This window comes from Electrophorus electricus, chromosome 9 (assembly GCF_013358815.1).
Source record: "Electrophorus electricus isolate fEleEle1 chromosome 9, fEleEle1.pri, whole genome shotgun sequence".
Lineage (NCBI taxonomy): Eukaryota > Metazoa > Chordata > Actinopteri > Gymnotiformes > Gymnotidae > Electrophorus > Electrophorus electricus.
The window spans coordinates 7,876,838-7,895,949 of record NC_049543.1 but is presented as its reverse complement, the minus strand read 5'-3'; the positions used below and the strand labels follow the sequence as shown (position 1 = coordinate 7,895,949).

Below are 19,112 nucleotides of genomic sequence, written 5' to 3'. Positions count from 1 at the left end.
AAAGAGTCTTAACATGTGAGTTTAATACCAAAAGATATCCCACTAAACAACCTTTTAGGGAGCAAATCAGATAACAACCTAGAACTGATTAAATGTTGGGTAATCATGTGTTTTAGAAGTGCTTCCTGTACTTCTGGGAGAGCTCTGCATCATGACATTTCACAATGCCAGATAGAACACATCTGTTCTAAAAGAATGAGTTTCCAAAAGAATGAGACTCTGGACCGAGATAACTCAGTTTAACTAAGGCTGTTATGAGAAAGAAATAAACCCATCATAAATCTAAGACTGGTATATTATATACAGCCTTAGAGGTTAATAATATTCAGCAATGTAACATGAACATTATATCGATAAGACTCTCATCGATATAATGAAGAAGCATATACCTGTAGTACCTTTGCGTACAAAGTGAAAGAAATCCATTTTATAATTTAATCTGTCCGTTGTCATTTCCAATGCACAAGATGTCAGGGGCCTCGTGAACATACCTGCAGAATGTACTCATGGACACCTGTGAGAATAGTTTTGGCATGACAGGTACCAAGTACAGACTTATTCACAACAAGTAAAAACAAGTACAGACTCATTTGCAACAACAGTTGAGTTTATCAAGTTGCCTAGCAGAAACAGAGATGTCAGAAAACAAAAAAAATGAACCTGAATCAGTAAAAATGTTTGTGAATCTTAATATTAAGGACATTAACAGCAACAACAACAACAACAATAATAATATAATTATAATCATTACTAATTATTAATTTAATGTATTCATTTGATTAATTATTAATTTAATTATCAACTGATCTTTAGTAGAAGATTGCCCTCAATCTCAGATTACAAAATCTTAAGGAGTGCTTTCAACTCCTTATTTAAAATAAATATACAGTCACGATGTCACTACATTGTATGTCAATACATACAATATATATAGTATACATACTATCTATCAATACATACTATTTATAACCATAAATCTATAACTTATGGTAGCCACATTCACATGCAAAAGCCATATTTTGCCATTCCTTTTTGGCATATCTTTGCCATTTCTTTGTATTTTAATTTTTCCCCTGGAGAGAAAATAATTTCATGGCACTTTTGCAGTTGTGACAAAAGAAAACCTTTCTTTTTTTAGCTTTCTGAATACAATGAGAAATAATACAAAGAATACAAATGTAATACATTGGTTAATGAACTACCTATTCATTTGGCGAGTATGCTGCTTATAGAGTTTAATATTTAACTACATTGCCCTTTTTGTGAACTTTTTCTATTTGCAAATCATCCATAGAATAAAGAACCATTCCTCACATCAAGTTAAATTAAGTAGTTGTACCTTCTTAGGTTCTAACACCCTGATTCTGAAGATGTGATGGTTTACTTGCACTCAAAGTTTTGTATTCCGAAATATACCAAAAATCTATTTCAGAACTGTAGCTCTCAACAGAAATTGTGCAGTTAAAGCTATTGCCAGTAAGGCTGTAAGATACTGTGTTGAGGTCACAGAGCCGACCCATCAACAGACCACCCACATGATAGAATAGTTACCTTGGAGATTCCTATAGGGAGAAGTACACTGCTGAGTGTGTATTCACAGTACTATCAATACTCCGCTTCAAATTTCTTGCCCTCACAAACATACAAAAAAGAAAGAAAAAAAGCTGATACCTGTTTTTTTTTTTTTTTAAACTTTCTGTACTGTCCTTGAGCATCACTAGATAATCCACTTTTTTGTTTGTCTGAGCTCCCAATACACAAAGAAAGCAATCAAGATACCCCAATACCTGATACAGTTGTACCAAGAGATGGGATTTATCACGATGTAACTTGTACTGACTTCAGTTGCCCATTCTTTTCCTTTCTTTTGCTGTGCTGTTCAGGGGTGTAGGTGGTCACTCTGGGTTTGTTATTCTCTTCTCATACAGGACTGCAGGGTTTGAGTCTCAGGATGATGTGATGTTTTACATCTTAATTATTTTGGTGAACATGTGATGGTCCTTCACCATTGATATTAGTCATGATCTCTAGCTTCCTGTCCTGTATTCTGAATAGAAGGTTGTGCTGGTAGCTCATATGATGCTGTTAATTGCTAGAACCATGGACCAATCAGGACACCTTTGGCTGTAATATTGCATGGTTGTTTTTATCACCATGTCTTGATGTAATGAACAAGAGTTGGCACAATGCAGACATGAGTGCACTTTTTTGTGGGCAAACACAAAACCATACTCTTTTGTATAGTCCAAAGTCAAAGAACAGCCTGACAGGAACAACTGATTGAATCCACAGTAAAAATCCAAAAGACAAACCGCACTGTTGTAACAAATAAGCCATAGAGTTGAAACAAACAAACTGGAAACCAGGAAGCTGGGGTGGGGGGTGGGGGGTTTGGGCATGACAGGAAACTATGAGCAGGGAACTACAAAGCTACATGGGACCAGGAAACAGCCAAACACTACAGCAGATGCCATCAAGGTTTGGCGAAAAAAACAAACAAACAAAAAAAAAAAAACACCAGAGAGAACTGGTATGAGTGCCCTGGTTGTTGAGGTTAGAACGAGGGACAGGTGAGGACACCAAATAGGATCAGGTATGTGGGTGGTGCTGGAGAGTGAAATGGCAAAGGACAGAGATGAGATAGAGCCTCCCAAGCTGGGACCTCCATGACGCTTTCTCAGTAGCACTGGCTGGCTCATTAGGGAACTGGGCACAAACATTTGTAAAGCTGCTTTGAGACAATGCGTGTTGTAAAAGCCCTATATAAATGCATTTGAATTTGCTGTTGTGGTAGTAAAAAGAACCAGTTCCTCCTCATTAGATGCATGTTTCACCTCATTACATAGATGTTTTTTTAGAACTCATGCATCTAACTGTTAGCTCCTTTTATATTCTTTCAAGATCAGTTACATAGCATCAAAACAGACAGGCCTGGATTTTCATACATAATTATCATTTATACGTCAGGCAACCATACCCATGACCACAACACAGAGTTAGGGCTGGACCACAGCCCTCTGAGTGTATCAGGTCACAGATGATGATGATGTGATGACAAAGATTTATTATATATACCGTAACCCAATTCAAGTTTTGTTTTTTTTTACTTCATGCATTTAACTAGAACAAAACGTGTGAATGAAATGGAATGAAAAGTGGCTTGGATAAGCATGCTGCAGCTTGAACTAGGTGCGGAGAGAAAAAGCTAGCTGTAGGAGTCACATTTCCCATGAAGATATAGGTTTCCTAAGTTCTGTAATGTTATGTGGTGAGGAGATCAGCTGTTAGATATTTGATATTATCACAGCTCAGGGAGTACCCAGCCAGAAGGACACACCCCCTCACGCACACACGCACATATCAAGCCCATTCACAACTACTCCCCTGTTCTCATTCTCCTGTTTATTAGTGGTTATCACACTCACCTTTTCCTTTTTAATTTCATTCAGTGATGCCACTATTTCAGCCCACAGGTACACCTCTCCAATGCTTCACATTGAGCCTTCCAAGCCTTTACGAAGCCTGGAGAGTCTGATTTTCTCTGATTTTTTCTGAATGTTTATCTTTTTTTTTTTCTCACATCACAGATATAGAATGATAGAGCTATGCAGATAATTCCTGGAGTCGGAATGTTAGTGGTGGAATAGTACAATAGTAGAAACATCTGAGCCAAATTCAATAACTTTGGTTTTACTAGATATATGAAATGTTTAAAGGATTAATGTGCTTCTGTCTTGACAATAGATCCCATAAATGAACTTGTATTGTACTGTAATTACAATAAAATTTGAGTCTTTGATAATGCCCAAATGTAATGTTGAGGGAGTCAATAGGTAAAACGTAAAACGTAAAACATACTGAAAACATAGTACAAAAATTTCGACAGCTCTTACTGACAGAGAAACTGTGATTATTCTAGTTTCATACACTATTTTAAATTGCGTATTTCTTTGTATAGTATCAGACAATATTATAGGCTTTTGCATCATAGCTCTCTGGATAGACTTGCTATAATTGCTTCATAATAATTCATGGTGCTGTCATTGATTTGGTTAATAACAAATGAATTAAACATTGAATCAACAAACAAATAGACAATATTATAAGGCTTTTATTTTAATGTAAACCAGTTACATAATTGAATGGCATTAAACAACTTGACAAATGCCAATAACTTCAAAGAACTGGGAGTTATGTTTCCCTGGTGTTCAGTTTTAAGATTAATCTACCCGCAACTTAAAAGCTTTCAGCACTTAAAGATGCTAAAAATGTAAGAGATGAAATATTAATATTTAAAACCATGCAAACTTGACTGTTTGTTTAATAGATTAAAAAATAAGCAAAAGGCATTTTATGTACCAAAAATGCTAAATAAAAATACACTGTATAAAATCAATGCAAAATGCAGCATTTTCTATAATCTTATCCACATTACATTAGTTTAAAAAAAGCTGTTTTTGTTGGGTTGTTTCTTCTTTCAAAAAAAGTTTGTAATCAAGTATTTAAACTTGTATGACCTTCCCAAAGATTGCAATAGTGCCAAAGACCATTTGGATCACATTTAGTATAAAGTAAACAGTATTGTACAAGAGTTGTGGCACTAATGATTTACAATCCCAAGTAGCTTTTATTAAGTTCTGTGCATTTGCATATGCAGCCAATATAAAAGCTACCATTTATTTACCAATGACCTTAATCTTATAGCCTTACTATGACACTGTCACCATTAATGGGATAGCTGAAACAAATTGTAAACAAGCAAACTAAGATGCATTCTACTGAATTATAGCAAAAGCAAACAAAGGATCATTTTTGATATTTAAATTTTCTGGTTTATAGAATGCTGACCATAAAAAATATATATATTTACAACATTGAAATTAGCAACTGTGCATACATATACACCTGGTTTACCATCCAACATTCTCAGCAATGTTTACATTTAAAAAACTTTTAGAAATGGCACAAAACATAAAATACTGTAAATACACATACAGTATTTGTGATACTCTGCATAATTTGACTTTCTTTTCCAATTGTTTCTTCCTTTTACAGAATTAATATAATTCGTGATGATGAAAGACTGTTTCCTTTTCACATAGGAAATTTGAAGTTGCTCAGAGAATTCAAAGATTACACAAACACAATCCAACTGGGCTAAGAGCACTTCTGCACAAACTAAATAATGGGAAGATATGTGGCACTATGCTTCATTAGTCTTACATTTGCACCTTTGCACCTTTTTACATTTGCACCTGTTTTGTGACTTTCACATGATATCAAAATTTCATATGTGACAGGAAAGACAGTCCTTAAAATCATTGTTTTGAAGGCACTGAAGTTACTGAACTTATTATGCAATGTGGTAGGAACGGTTGTGTTGTAGTTTGATAGCTTAGGGAACTGTAGAGCCATCGTTAATATCATTGAGTTTGACACTGTCCTCTGTTGCCCTCTTTTTGTCCCGTGCCTCCCCTTCCACATGCCAGCCCACCATCAGCTGGTACACAAGCGTCCCAACCACGGCACCCAGAAATGGGGCGAAGATGGGCACCAGGAACCAGCAATTCCCATTGCTGTTGAAGAAATAGCATCATTGATCTCTGTACCAATGCAAAATTATTTATTGCAATTAAAGGGAAAATGATTAACATGTGCTGCTTCTGTGTATGGAATGACTTACGTGAACACTTGGGAGCCCCAGCCAGCAATGGCAGTGAAAAGACGAGGACCAAAGTCCCGGGCTGGGTTTACAGCATAGCCAGAGTTGAAGCCCATGGATAAGCCAATGACAAGCACTGTGAATCCCACAGTGAAGGCCTCCAGTCCTTGTGGAATTGGGTTGTTGTATGGGTCCACAATAGCCAGGATACAAACAATCAGTGCAGCAGTGCCTATTAGCTGTAAAAAAAAGAAACAATTAAATAGCAGTGAGTACTCTAAGAGCTATTTGGTTCATGTACCCTAGCCAACTGAAACATTTGATTCATCCAAAGAAAAGATTGATTTATCTATGAATCTCACTTCTCTGCACATTCAGTACTTTCATCTAGTTCAATTTAGTACATTTTATAAAAGTTCTCAAGAGGAAATTGGACAAATAGTAACAGCAGCAGCTCATGTTTTTGTGTTTAGGTTTTTAGGCACACCATGTTTTTGTTTTTTTTGTTTTTTTTGTTATTGCCACATACATATGACAGCCATATTTCAATTCATTTTCTCAGTTTTGTTTCCCTTGTGAAAGTTATGCATCAACAATTCTAGAGGGTGAACATTTCATTTGTGTCTTGTGTTAATAAATGTCAGTCTACGTCGAGACAGGTTGGTGCGTCTTGCTCTTTGCCCTGTGGCACTTGTACCGTCACAACTGGATTTAGGAAGATTTGGGAGTGAATTGAATGCATCATAAATTCACATTCAAAAGGAAATATTCAAGAGGTGACAGTACAAGATAAATGATTTATGGTGAACCCCTTCATAGCTGTTCAATAACTGTCTTTGACCAACCATCTGAAACTGTGACAACTGGCTATGTCATTACTATTTAAACTAGTTTTAGGAAAGGAAAATCTGAACATACTTTAGAATCTACATCTAGAAACATTTCAAGGATATTTATTGACTAATAATGGAAGCCAATAATTTGTTGCAGTCACTAACCTGATCAAAAAATCCGTTCACAATACTAAGGTGCTCACTGGGGTAGGTAGCAAAAATTCCGATTGGAAGCTTCTTGTCCCTGTCAGCACGTATATGCATGGCATCTGAGGTAGATAGACAGATAGATAGATAGTTAAATTACATGCACAGAACTCCTATATTTGCAGTAAAGGGTAAAGGTTTTTTTTTTGTTTTTTTGTTTTTTGTTTTTGTTTTTTGCGATACTTGCCATAATACATGCCAAAGATGACGCCTGCACCCAAAAAGGCACCAAGTGTCTGGAAGAAGAAGTATACAGGGAATTTTCTCCATTTTTCCCTTCCAAGGAGACACAGGGCAAAAGTTACAGCTGGATTCAGATGACCTCCTGAGGGGGAGGGAGTTGAATGGTAAAAGTTAGCAACTTAATTGTGAAAGACAATAATGTCCCAGAGTCAATATAAATGTTTCAAATTATTTTTGTTATTCCTTTCCTTGACAATACCTGAGATATCAAGTATCATCGTATAACTTTATTTGAGTTTGGTTGTGTGTACCTGAGACTTGGCCGCAAACCAGGATTCCAAGTGTGACTGCGAACCCAAAGGCTAAATTTACAGCAAGGAAGATGCCATGACTACCTTCACTGAGCACCAGCTGAGCCACAGAGCCACAGCCAAACATCTGCAAAGAGAGAGAAGACAGCACTGTAAGAGGGACATTTGGTCGGGCTATATTTGTGAATAGTCTTTGTGGTAGTTCACAATTGCATAACGCTAGGCAAATGGTCTGCAAAAATGAAAATAGTAAAACCCACAGTGGAAAATGATAACAAAGGAGTAGAGATATATGATATGAACAAAACACTTGGGTGCATCTCCTTTTACCGCTGTTATTTTGTTAAATTAGCTGAGTTTACTGTCATTCTTGAATGTATAAGGAGTTAGCAAACAACATGTGTGTTATATCATGGACATAATGTTACATATAATATAATAGACAGTTAATAAACCTTGTACTTTACATGTGTTATCTATCTATCTATCTATATATATATATATATATATATATAGAGTAATGCTACATTTTGATGTTTCATATTGTAATTTGCTGCCCAGTTCCCTATAGGAAAATCAGCTCAGTCTAGATAATGATGTAAATTCATTCAATGACTGCTTAACTGATAATGTGTTCTAACAAGATGTTTTGGATTTATGAAACAAAATGTTCTGATTACTTGGCTGCTTGCCTTCATAAACAGCCCTCAGAGCCTACTGAGCATGCCTGTTTTTCACCTTTGGTCTTTTTCCTTTTGTAAATTTAACCAGAGGCAAGTCAGAAGCTCTTGCCAATTCTGGCAGACCATCCATTAGGTTCTCAATTTTCTTAGAATGTGAAGTAACAGAAGTAAGAAAACTTGCCAGAATTCGTTTCTGGCATGCATCAAACCTAGAGAAGACCCAAGATGACCCCATGGCCTCTTCTAATGCAAAGCTGCAGCCAAGAAACAAATGGTTCCCTGTCAAACAGCAGCTATGGAGTCATAGATCATATGGTCATGCTGTGCATTCCATTCTTTAGGTTCTCTGCATCACATTAAGTTCATCTCAAATGTGGCACGCTTTATCATCTGCTGCACCTCATTCGTCCTTGGCCAGAAACAACCTGCTCTGGCATACATTATAGGACAAAAAGGAAGCCTTTACAGTGTGACATTGTTTTATTGAAACTCAGTTGGGAAGAGGCTGTAGGTGAGTTGAGGTTTCCAGTTGCTCTGAAAGCACCACTTCCATTTAAATTACAAGTGATTTAAAATATCAGTTGCCTTTGTTCTGGCACATTTTAATTCTCTGCTTCGAACTCCATGTTTACAGTTTTGAGAATACTTGGCCTCAAACAGAGTTGCAAATTAATGTTCAAAATTCTTTCAGAAATTAGTATAGTCAGAATGTCTACAGTGGTATGTTAATTAAAATATTTGAATATGTTTGCACTTCTTTTTTTGTTCTGCATCAACATGCCATTTCAATAATATCCAGTGAGTGGGGTGTGATCATTTATGACCACTGAACAATGTGGTAATAATGCCCTCGCACAGTCCTGATGTGGTGCACCTACTACCCCCAATCAGAAGTTCTCATCTAGAACTGTTGACTCACTTATACAAATTTCTGCTAAAATGATCATTTTCTGGCACGTGGGTAAATGGTACAGGCCTTCAAATTAGATGCAGCAAACTGCAGATTTTGCAGTTATACTAATGTATAATGTATAACAAATGCAAATGACAGTGGTTTTAAAAAACTTCCTTTATCAAAATGCTTTAGTATGTGTGTGTTTGGGGTTTTGGCCAGTACCTCCAGGAGAAATGTAATTAATTGTTCCTGAATACTACGCTGACTTCAGAAAAATAATTGTACTCAAATTTACTGTCTTGAAAAGCCGACTCAGTTCAAAAGTCCTGTCCAATGGAACCACTCATATTTCATGTCTACTCTCACCCCACCTATTATCTTGTCTCCACGCATTACCACATTTCTCTATACCTCTGTTCTCCTGGTTGATGTCTTTACATTTTGTGAAAAGACATCAACCAGGAGAAATAAGTGTATTGTGTTTCAAGAGCGTTATGTCAGAAGCTATTTAACTCTAGCGTTGCATTTAAAAGTGTGTTAACTGTAGTGCCATAATTAACCACTCAGTTTAGTCAGTACAAGGCTTTACCTCTGTCCAGAACATTGTGTAGGTAACACTCCCTTTATGCACACATACATGTTAGTGCCGCTGTGTATGTGCCAAGGTGTGAGTCTTTATGCAGGAGGACCCTGATAAGGAGCCTTTGCTGCTCTGTGAGTACATGACTAATATGACTGAAAACATTTTGTCAGCAAGTCAGATAACTATTCATGCTCTGTTTTTTACTGGGAAGAGTAAATATATATTAAATGTTTTTATAGGCAAGTACCATATACAGCAAGCAAAAAGAAATTTACTAAAAGGTAACCTCTCTGCTCATTATCTCACAGCAACATTATTATGCACATTATCATATAAATAAAAAATGAGCAATAGTACATATGTTCTTGAAATTGCTACATTTGTGTAAGCCCAAGCCTTAGCAGCTGCTTTCAGATCCTAACAATGTCAGTGAGGAGGGGTTGCATAGTTATTTTTCTCAGTGAGCAGTACAAGATGTTATCACCGCTCCATTAAGAGCTATGGATCCAGAACTATTCATTTTCACACTGGACTGTGGTAGACCCAGATACAGTTTGGCAAAGCAGTAATTAAGCCTGGAAAAAACAGATTGCTATCCATAATGCTGTCCAAAACCTTAAATGTTCTATCTTTAAGAATATAAGCTGTGGAGCAGGTGTGTAATGACTCACCAGGACCCACTGGATTGTACTGCCCTCTTTCATCAAGGGCATACTGCAGCCTACTATAGCATTGCTGAGCACTCTGGAATGACCTCTACACAAGTACTGCACTTCTCAAGCTTTCAAACTCCCATGAGCATAATAGGAAACATTTCTGCCTAAAGAGCTAACTAAGGATGCAATGGTGATAAGGGAGAACACTCACCACCAGGATAAGGGTGCCCAAGCATTCAGCCAGCCCCTGTCGTAGCAGCTTGTTCTGAATGTGCAGGGCACGTGATATTTTATCCAGGAAGATCTTCTGCTTGCCCATCTTACAGCAGAGCTGGCGTCCCTTTTCCTGTCTTTCAGTAAGCTCTTTAGCTTATGTCCCTCAGAGGAGTGTGACCAGCTGCACTCCACCATCCTCCTCTTATAGGAGTGCAAGGGTGGGACAAGCCGTCATGCAACTTCCACAGACAGCCTCTGGCCATGCCCCCTTCACAACTGTAACTCCGCCTCCTGTCTTGTCCAAAGATGCGGTGATTTGTTTCATGTGCAAGCATGAACTCTCCTTGACATATTCTCATATTGAAACCCATTTAAAAAAAAAAAAGACTACTAGAAGATAGGGAGGAAGGATTCTTAGGTAACATGTAAATGTAACCAAAAGCAAATTAAAAAGGGGATCATCAAATGACAAAGAAATGTATTTTAAATGCTCTTGTCAGTTTGTGTAAATTAAAAGCCTGTACCATTTAAAATTTTTCTATCATTTTTATTCATGACATTTCATTTTAGTAATGCCTCCAACAGTATTGTTATCAGCATATGTAGTCAGTGTCCTTTTATATACGTCATGCCATGCATGCATAGAAATATTTTAAAATACACCCCAAATGAAGTCTTTCAACATTTTTTTTTCTTTCAAATAGACATTCACTCATCTTATGCTGAACATACCAGGAAAGAGACGTCGGGTGGGATGATGTCTCTCTACATGCATGAACAAGCAACATAGGGAGGTTGAACAGCCTCGGGTAAGTTAATGAGTGGGAACATGTTTGTACGGTCTTCTCTGAGAGCAGTGTAGTAAGTGAAGGTGATGCCATGTATTAGCCCAGTCTATAGGAGCACCGCACTGCTAGAAGAAAAATATATGATTACTGTTGCACATGTGTCTAGCAGAAATGGAATAAAATGTTGAGTGATGGGTGTAGGAGTGCAACAGCTGTCCAGAGTTGGTTTCTATTATTGATGCATGTGGTTAATTTAGATCTTTAACCCCTATTTGAACTTTTCACTGCACATTAAAAATCTTGTTCAGTCCTGTTTTTTCTAATTAAGAAGGTACAAATTGCTGAAGTAAAAACTGGCTTACCTTTTTGAGACACTGAGAAAATAATTCACGCCTTTGTATCATCACAGTCGGATTACCGTAATTTGCTGTTTACCTGTTTAAGCTGTACAAAGTGCAGCAGCCCGCCTTTTCATTAGCGACAAGGGTAGGAAGCATATTATCTCAGTGTTGGCTTCTGTTTACTGGGGGAAAAACAAGGAACTTCCAACTCACACTTTATGCATTCAAAATCCAAGATTCAGAAAAGAAAACACAAAGGCCCAACACCATGACGCTCAGGACAGCATGAACCAAAACATGTCATTAGAATAAATATAAATATATTTAAGAAATAGTTTAAGAAGCAATAGCCTCTTGCTTATATGTTTGTTGAGCATGGGCCTCAATGCTTTCTTTGTATTCTCTTTACTGGTTACCAGTGGGTTTCCTGGTTTACTGGTTAACTGTTGATTTCAGAATTTTAGCAGTCTGTGACTGTTCTACAAATAGTTTTACTTACTTACATTTTATCCAGCCACTGACTGACATTTGACTGTTGCAAAATACAGACTCACTTTCAGCATGCCGTCCCTAAAATCTTTGCTCCAAGAGGGTAAAATCAAACAATTCCAATGCTGAAATGCAGAGGCAATGGCAAAACTTCCAGATATGCATCTAGAAAATGAGTCTGCACTGCTTCTGGCTGAGTCTTCACTGAGATGATTGGTTGGTGGTTGATTGGTTGGTGAACTATGGGCTTGTGAACTACTATAAACTGTAGAAAAATGTGTATTATGAAAATGCTTAAAGCACTTATAATAAGAAGCACACTGTGACTTCTTGTATAAATCAAGAGGCCATACAAGTAAGTTAAAAGGTTGTGCTTTGACTCCCTGACTGAAGTTGGATATGCTGTTTACCTGTTTGAACTGTACAAAGTGCAGCAGCTTGCAGCTCGCCTCACTAGGACCTAGCGTAGGAATCATATTACCCCAGTGATGGCTTCCGTTTACTGGTGGAAACATGCCAGCAATAACTCTATCACATAATGAATTTTAAAAGGGATTGCTATTTTTAATGCCTTCCCAGAACCATTGAATAAACACTCTTTAGACGTTGTGATCTTACATTTACATCTTCCCTTCATTCTATCATACACCCCTTGTATCTTTACTTCTTTACTAACACTGCAACTTTTACTCATTTATTTTACGCCTGCCAGTAGTAGGCCTTGTCCTTTGTGCAATGCATTTGTATTATTTTGAGTGATTCCAGGCTGTTCAGGCTGACTTCACATGGAAGCGTGTTTCTTTTCTGAGATGGTTTAGCTCCTCATAGAATGCGCATGAGTTCTTGGGGCTGGGATGGGTTATCTGTTTCTCCTTGTATTTTTTTTTTTAATGCTTGCTGTGTTCCATCCTACATCACCTGTTTCTTTAATGATAGCTTGATGAAAACTAATCCATACAAATTTCCTTTTTTTTTTTTAAATTAAAACTTTTTTTTTCTGATCATAAAGAGGCACAAATACAATGTCACTGCAGAGATTTTGCAAGAAAGTGTTACTAAACATGAAATTAGTCAGTGGAGAAAAAAACACTGTTAATAAACAAGAAGTTGTAGAACTAGAACTGTGGCTCTACATTAGACCAAGAGACACTAAACACACACTCGTTTAGATTTGAGATCTCCCTGTGTGGAAACTTGGCTTTAAAGAAAAATTTCTTCTGATTGATTGATTGATTTATTTAACATTACATCTGCTTTTGAAATAACCTCCCAAAACTAGGGTTAGGGTACAGCAATACAATTTTCTTACACACATATAACATTATCTTCATCTTATGATAAGAACTGGTTAAAAACAAAACACTGGTATTTTAGTTATTGAATGTTGTTGCTTAAACATATAAAACATAATACATATTTACTTTTGACAAAAAAAAACCACCTACACTATTTGGAAACAGTAAAGCAGTGAGAATTGTTTGGAAAAAATGCAAAGAAAGAAAGAAAGAAAACATTGAGCCTGACCTCAGATTAACGCAGGATGTCAGTTTCAGATAAGATAATAATTCCATGCTGGCATACACTAACTTGACTGGTAAAGAAAGAAAACTGATGGAAGAAAAGCTTACATATTAGATATAAAACTTCCTTGCCAGAATGATGAGAAGGAAATGTTACTTATCAGTGATGAGTTTGACGCTATCTGGCAAAGCAACTATCAAATCTTCAGCAAATATTAAAACCAAACAGAACACTGTATAACTCATGACTGCAGGCATTCTTGAATCTTTCAAAGATGACATATATATTTGCCTAAAGGACATCATCAATAAAACAATGTTCCCATAACCTGCATGAACCGGCTGCTGACTAGTATAAACCGGCTGTTGACTAGCAAATATGAGAATAACAAACCTGCTGGGAGGGGCCATTAGATGCAAGTAAACATGGGCCACACAGTAGCTGCCACATGATGCATGGGTTGTTTTGTCCAAACAGGACAGGTGTGGCTGAAAAGGTTGCAGCAGATCCCTCGGGTAAAAGAGGAAATGGGTGGCGCAAGGTAAAGATGGGCAGAATCACTGAACCTTAGCAAACACTTGGGGCAAATATCAATGCATGGCTGTTTATTTCTTTCCTCTGTCCGTTAGCCCTAATTCTCCCTGAGGACCGCCACGTGACACTGTGACACAGATTTTTCGCAACATGAAATCCCTTATATTTCTTGATAAAGAGGAGCGGAAGAGGTTGTGTGAGGCTGTTATGACTGTGTTTTCCATGTATGTACACAGCACTGTGTTTATGTTACACTCCTAGGATACATCACCAGGCATTCATAAGTGCTGGTCTCTTAATCATCTCTTTGATTCAGCGTTCTTCAGAAACCACCCATCATAAGTGTTTTCACTTTCAGTGACTGCTTTGTTGTCAAAAGAATGGGGAAATTGCCCTTTTTTGTGTTATCAAGTTATCAAGGTTATGATACTCAATTAGTGGTATAATGTCACTTGTAATTTCTCATGCAGTATCCTGTGGGACAATGCAACGGAAACTACATCAGGCCTAACTTTATCCATTGTTCAAGTACTCAGTCAAACCCAGTTTTCCTGACCTGTATGTGGGCAAGCACTAGTCCCCCGTACTTAACCAGTGGTTAACAGAAATTGTGGAAATGGGCAATAAATTCTCAAAGACTGTGTATGGAACTTGTGTGTACCCACATCAAGGACAGTGACATCCGGATGGTGGGGCCACACCAGTAAGTGGGGAAAAGGTCAACCGGTAGCAGTGAAGGAGTATCCCAGGGGTATGCTCTGAAATACAGCTGGCAAGACTGCCACAATGCTAGCAGTGCTCACTTACTAAACCATAACACACTATACCAATATGTTAGAATCCAGTGTTATAAACCAGTGAGTTGCTTAGCCTAGTACTCGCTTGTCAAAACAAAATGAGTTGTTTGTACTGCTGCTCAAGTTGTAACTCTGTCAGTAAACATAAACATTGGCATCATAATCCTGTCACTAAACTGAGATGTTTACAACTGCACAGTTAGCAGAAATTAAGGAGTCTCTGTCCCTGCTAAAGGGAATATGATCAAATGGAATATGAAAACTTGAAGTGGATCTAGGAATAACTTTAGACTCATAGGCAAAATCTATGCGATGAAGCCTGAGGTGGAATACATGATAAAGATATGATAAATATGATAATCCATATAATATGTATGATAAGCATAGATGGGGCAGTCACCATGAAGAAGAGGCCTCAGGGTGAAATAAGGCCAGGTCTGGGATGGATTATCCCTACATTCGTTAGACGCAGTAGGTCAGACCACCTGGGAGTGATCAGAATCAAAGAGCAGCTCTCTCCCTTTTCTTTTGGGTGAGCAATTAGTGGGACAAGTAAGTTTTAAGGTAGGAGATAAGAAAGATGTTTCATCCAAAAACAATTGTTAGAAAAGGAGTAGTTTGCTGATGATTCACCTGGGGACAAAATCTGGGTGGGGGGGGGGGGGGGGGGGGGGCACATAGCTGCTCAAGTGGGATCTGAAAACTTGCAAAGCTAAAATGATTTGATCGATTAAATACTAAGGACTATTTTACTGAAACGTATTGAGAGTACACTGGTAGATAACATTGGCAAAAGAAAATCAGACTAGGGATGTATTGTACCATGTAGAACATGTGCAGGAGGACCTGCATTACAGACATTTTTTATCTTTGATATCCCTCCCTGTAGTGATCAACTTGAATTTAAGTAATGTTATATTAACCAAACTATGTATACAGTGTGGGCTTATATAACCTGCTCTACTACACTGTAGCCTAGCTGATAAAATCCAAGCTTTGCCCTGAATGAAAATGAATCCAAACAGTGCTGGAGGACCTAGCTGCAGTTTGACTTCCAGGTTGACATTAACTGGGTACTAGCCTTAAGACTGTTCAGTATATCAAGGTTCCTAGGTTAACAATCAATTCAGAATTAGGTTTTGCCAACTTAATATAAATAAGTTTGCATCAATGTAATTAGCAGTAATTAGGTTATCAACTTAGCTATCAGTCGATAATTAGGCTCTTCATCAAGGTTAAGATAATTGACTTGTAATCAAAAGCTTGCTGGTTCAAGACCCACTGCTGCCAAGTTGCCACTGTTGGGCCCCTGAGCAAGGCCCTTAACCTTCAATTGCTCAAGTTGTACTCAGTCATAACTGTCAGTCACTTTGGATAAAAGTGTCAGCTAAATTCCATAAATGTAAAACTGAGAGACAGAAAAGGAACTTTTATATATGTTTATATTTTATATATGTTTATATTTGTTCTATTATTTGGACAATGTGATACTATAAAAAAGTCTATCAAAAAGGGAATATATAGCATGTCCTGGGGCAGCTGATTTATACGAGTAGCAACCACCTACCACTACAGTAGCACATTAGGTTATGGGCTCACATTGGCCACAGTCCACTGACAAAATTGTTCTTTAGGGCCTGATCATTTCTGAGATCTCCAGGCCTCCACCCCTGCCAGTAGTATCACTGAATCAGCTCTGAAGAAAGTCATAGTTTCAGGATATATATGTGTTAGACAATATTTTCCATAAATTTGCACTTAGGTAGTTTTCTCCCTGTTTTCTAATTGGTCGTCCCATGTAGCATAGTGTGCCAGCTAGCAAGTGAAGGTGTCAGGGAGTCTCCGTGTGGTCAAACCAGTCTGTCATAGACAAAACCACAGAATTGTCATAGCCTTTGACAGGGAGACAGGTCCATGCATGCTCTGAAAAACAAATGGGTGGCAGGACAAAGCCAGCTAAGGTGAACTGGCTCAATTCCCTACCACATACAAGGCTGTTTACATGCCAGTCAGTGGAGGTTATCACCACCTAACATTTAAGAGAGAACACTGTGATTGTGTCAGTGTGTTGCCGACATGCACATTGAGTCTGTGTTAATATCAGCAGGTAGTGCAAAGGTGTGACTATGGTACGAAGCCTTTTAGTCTGGTTTTCATGGAATGGATTATTAAAGAATTTTTATTAAATAATTCCCTTTGTCAATGTACAGCAGTGAGAATCTACAAAACACTATGGAAAACTGGATTAACTAGCTCTACTATACCTTTGCAATAAGCACATGACACATCAGACACAAACCGCCAAATAAGTTACAAGGCGAACGACACAAAGAATAAAACAAAGTCAACAAAACAAAAATTATTTTTTGGTGCAAAATCACTGAAAAATTTTAAAAAGATAAAGGAAAGTAGAAAAACAGACAATGAGACCAAAATCTCATCAAAAATATTTCTATTAGTTTGCTCCCTTTCACACTGCTTTATGATCTCTAAAGAATTTATCACTGCCAGAGAGCTTTACATTATAATTTGACTGTTGATTGCAATTCAACAGGACAGTTCTTGCCAGCTCGTGTAAAAGAGTAATTATGCTAAGCCCTGTTCTCTGAGTGATAGGAGTCATGAATTGTTACAAGATGCAAAGGTTGCAATATGTACAAAAGAGATAAGGATTTTTCTCTCCTTAACAGTGGTCAAGGTAATAACTTTCTCTACCTATTCCACTACTTAAAAACACAAGTTTTAACATGCGGTGCTAACTAAATAAGCAACTTTCTAATCCATTAAATACAGAAGCACATTTAGAGTCATGGAGCTTATAACAGTCAAGTGGACAAGGTGGATACTTTCCTTCTTTAAAAGGAGCTTGATGGTGCCAAACCATACAGGTGGTGCATGCTAATAGATCATTTGACCAATGAGCTATGCAAAGAAAGCAGCACAGTGACTTGGTGATTAGCACATTTGCCTCCCTGCACTAGGGTCTTGGGTTTGAGTCCCTATCTGGGTGGAGTTTCCATGTTCTCCCTGTGTCTGTGTGGGTTTCCTCTGGGGTCTCTGTCTGGTTTCCTCCCACAGTCCAGAAACATGGAGGATAGGTTGATTGGATACTCCAAATTGTTGTGTGTGTGGGAATGTATGCCCAGTGATGGTTGGTGCTCTGTCCTGGTCTTAACTTCCTCCCTTTCTCCTGCACTTGGTGTCCCCCAGGGGGCTGTGGTTTCCGACAGAGAGTTTGCTGTGCGCAAATTGGCTGCTGCTTCTCATTGGTGTGTGAGATACTGTAAAAGCTATATCTGTCTGTAAAGCATCCTTGAGTAAGATAAAGGTGCTATGTAAATAATAAAAAGAAAGAAAATGGATAAGTGAACACTGTTATAATGTGTGCTGCTCTACCACAGCCCAAATGGTTACTGTCACTGTGCTTTAGACTGCTCTTTATAAATGCATAACAGGTTGGCTGTAAATAAGGCAGGCACCTCATGCTAACATTAGTCCAGTGTTTTCCCCTCCCAGCAGATCTGACTCAACTCATAATCTTATTAGCAAGATCATTGTGAGTTTGAAATTAGGGACAGAGCAGGACAAGGACTGGGACACACTGCAGTAGGCAATCAACTGTGCCATTTTAAATAGATTGATTTCTTGTGCATGAAGTTGATTTGCCTAACATCTGAGACTAAAGAATTTAACAAAGGCAGCGGGTTTTTTTTTTTAATAAGCCATGTTAACAGCATGGAGAGAGACAGATGTCACATTTTCCATGCCACACAGAACAGGAATGAAATCAGGAATTGGGTGGATTATATGTGTGAAAGAGTTCATTACGTCACTGAATTATTGTGCAAAAATTCTGAAGTGAAAAACAAGAGGCCTTCCAATGAAGGAAGCCACATGTTTGTAGTAGAGGATAACCAATCACTTATGGTATATAGCTGCTATACCATCAATTTTTTTAAACCTTGCAATATTCACCTGGCAATATTTAAAGTGTTTTTGTAGAAGTCAAAGAGTACTTCTTATATACTTGCAGGCAGTAAATAAGACAAAATGCCAAAAGCAAAGCACTCACTGAGGAGGTGACCAAAAACTATCCCACAGCAGTTATAAAAACCAATTATAAGGAAATGACTGCTGTCAAAATGTAGGAGAAATAGGATAAAGGTCAGTAATAAAAACAAAAACAAACAAACAAACACCATAATGAAGGAACAGTGGAAATAAAGTAACCTCCTTTGGGACCCAAGCATAAGGTATTCCAAACCCAGTTCAGTTGTTTGCTGATTGTGAATTGATTTGACTGCAGGCAGATACAGTATAAGAATAAAGGAGGTTGACTGGAGAACTGAGGGTGGGGACATTCTGCCAGGCTGTTTATCACCTCTTAATGTACACAATTTGGACTGCAGTTTA

General features: G+C 37.8%; 1 protein-coding gene across 2 annotated transcripts; it reads right to left on the bottom strand.

Moving 5' to 3' along the window:
• Window positions 1-4,093: 4,093 nt before the first annotated feature.
• On the bottom strand, window positions 4,094-10,386 carry aqp3a (aquaporin 3a). 2 transcript variants are annotated; one of them, XM_027015100.2, is made up of 6 exons: window positions 10,225-10,386; window positions 7,197-7,323; window positions 6,890-7,027; window positions 6,661-6,764; window positions 5,684-5,901; window positions 4,094-5,576 (listed from the first exon to the last, which is right to left on the bottom strand). In XM_027015100.2, the coding sequence occupies exons 1-6, from the start codon at window positions 10,330-10,332 to the stop codon at window positions 5,396-5,398; spliced, it is 876 nt and encodes a 291-aa protein (XP_026870901.2). In that variant the 5' UTR covers window positions 10,333-10,386; the 3' UTR covers window positions 4,094-5,395. The 2 variants fall into 2 exon arrangements, with proteins under 2 accessions (XP_026870901.2, XP_035386254.1); XM_035530361.1 differs by having other exon boundaries at window positions 5,523-5,603.
• Window positions 10,387-19,112: the final 8,726 nt, after the last annotated feature.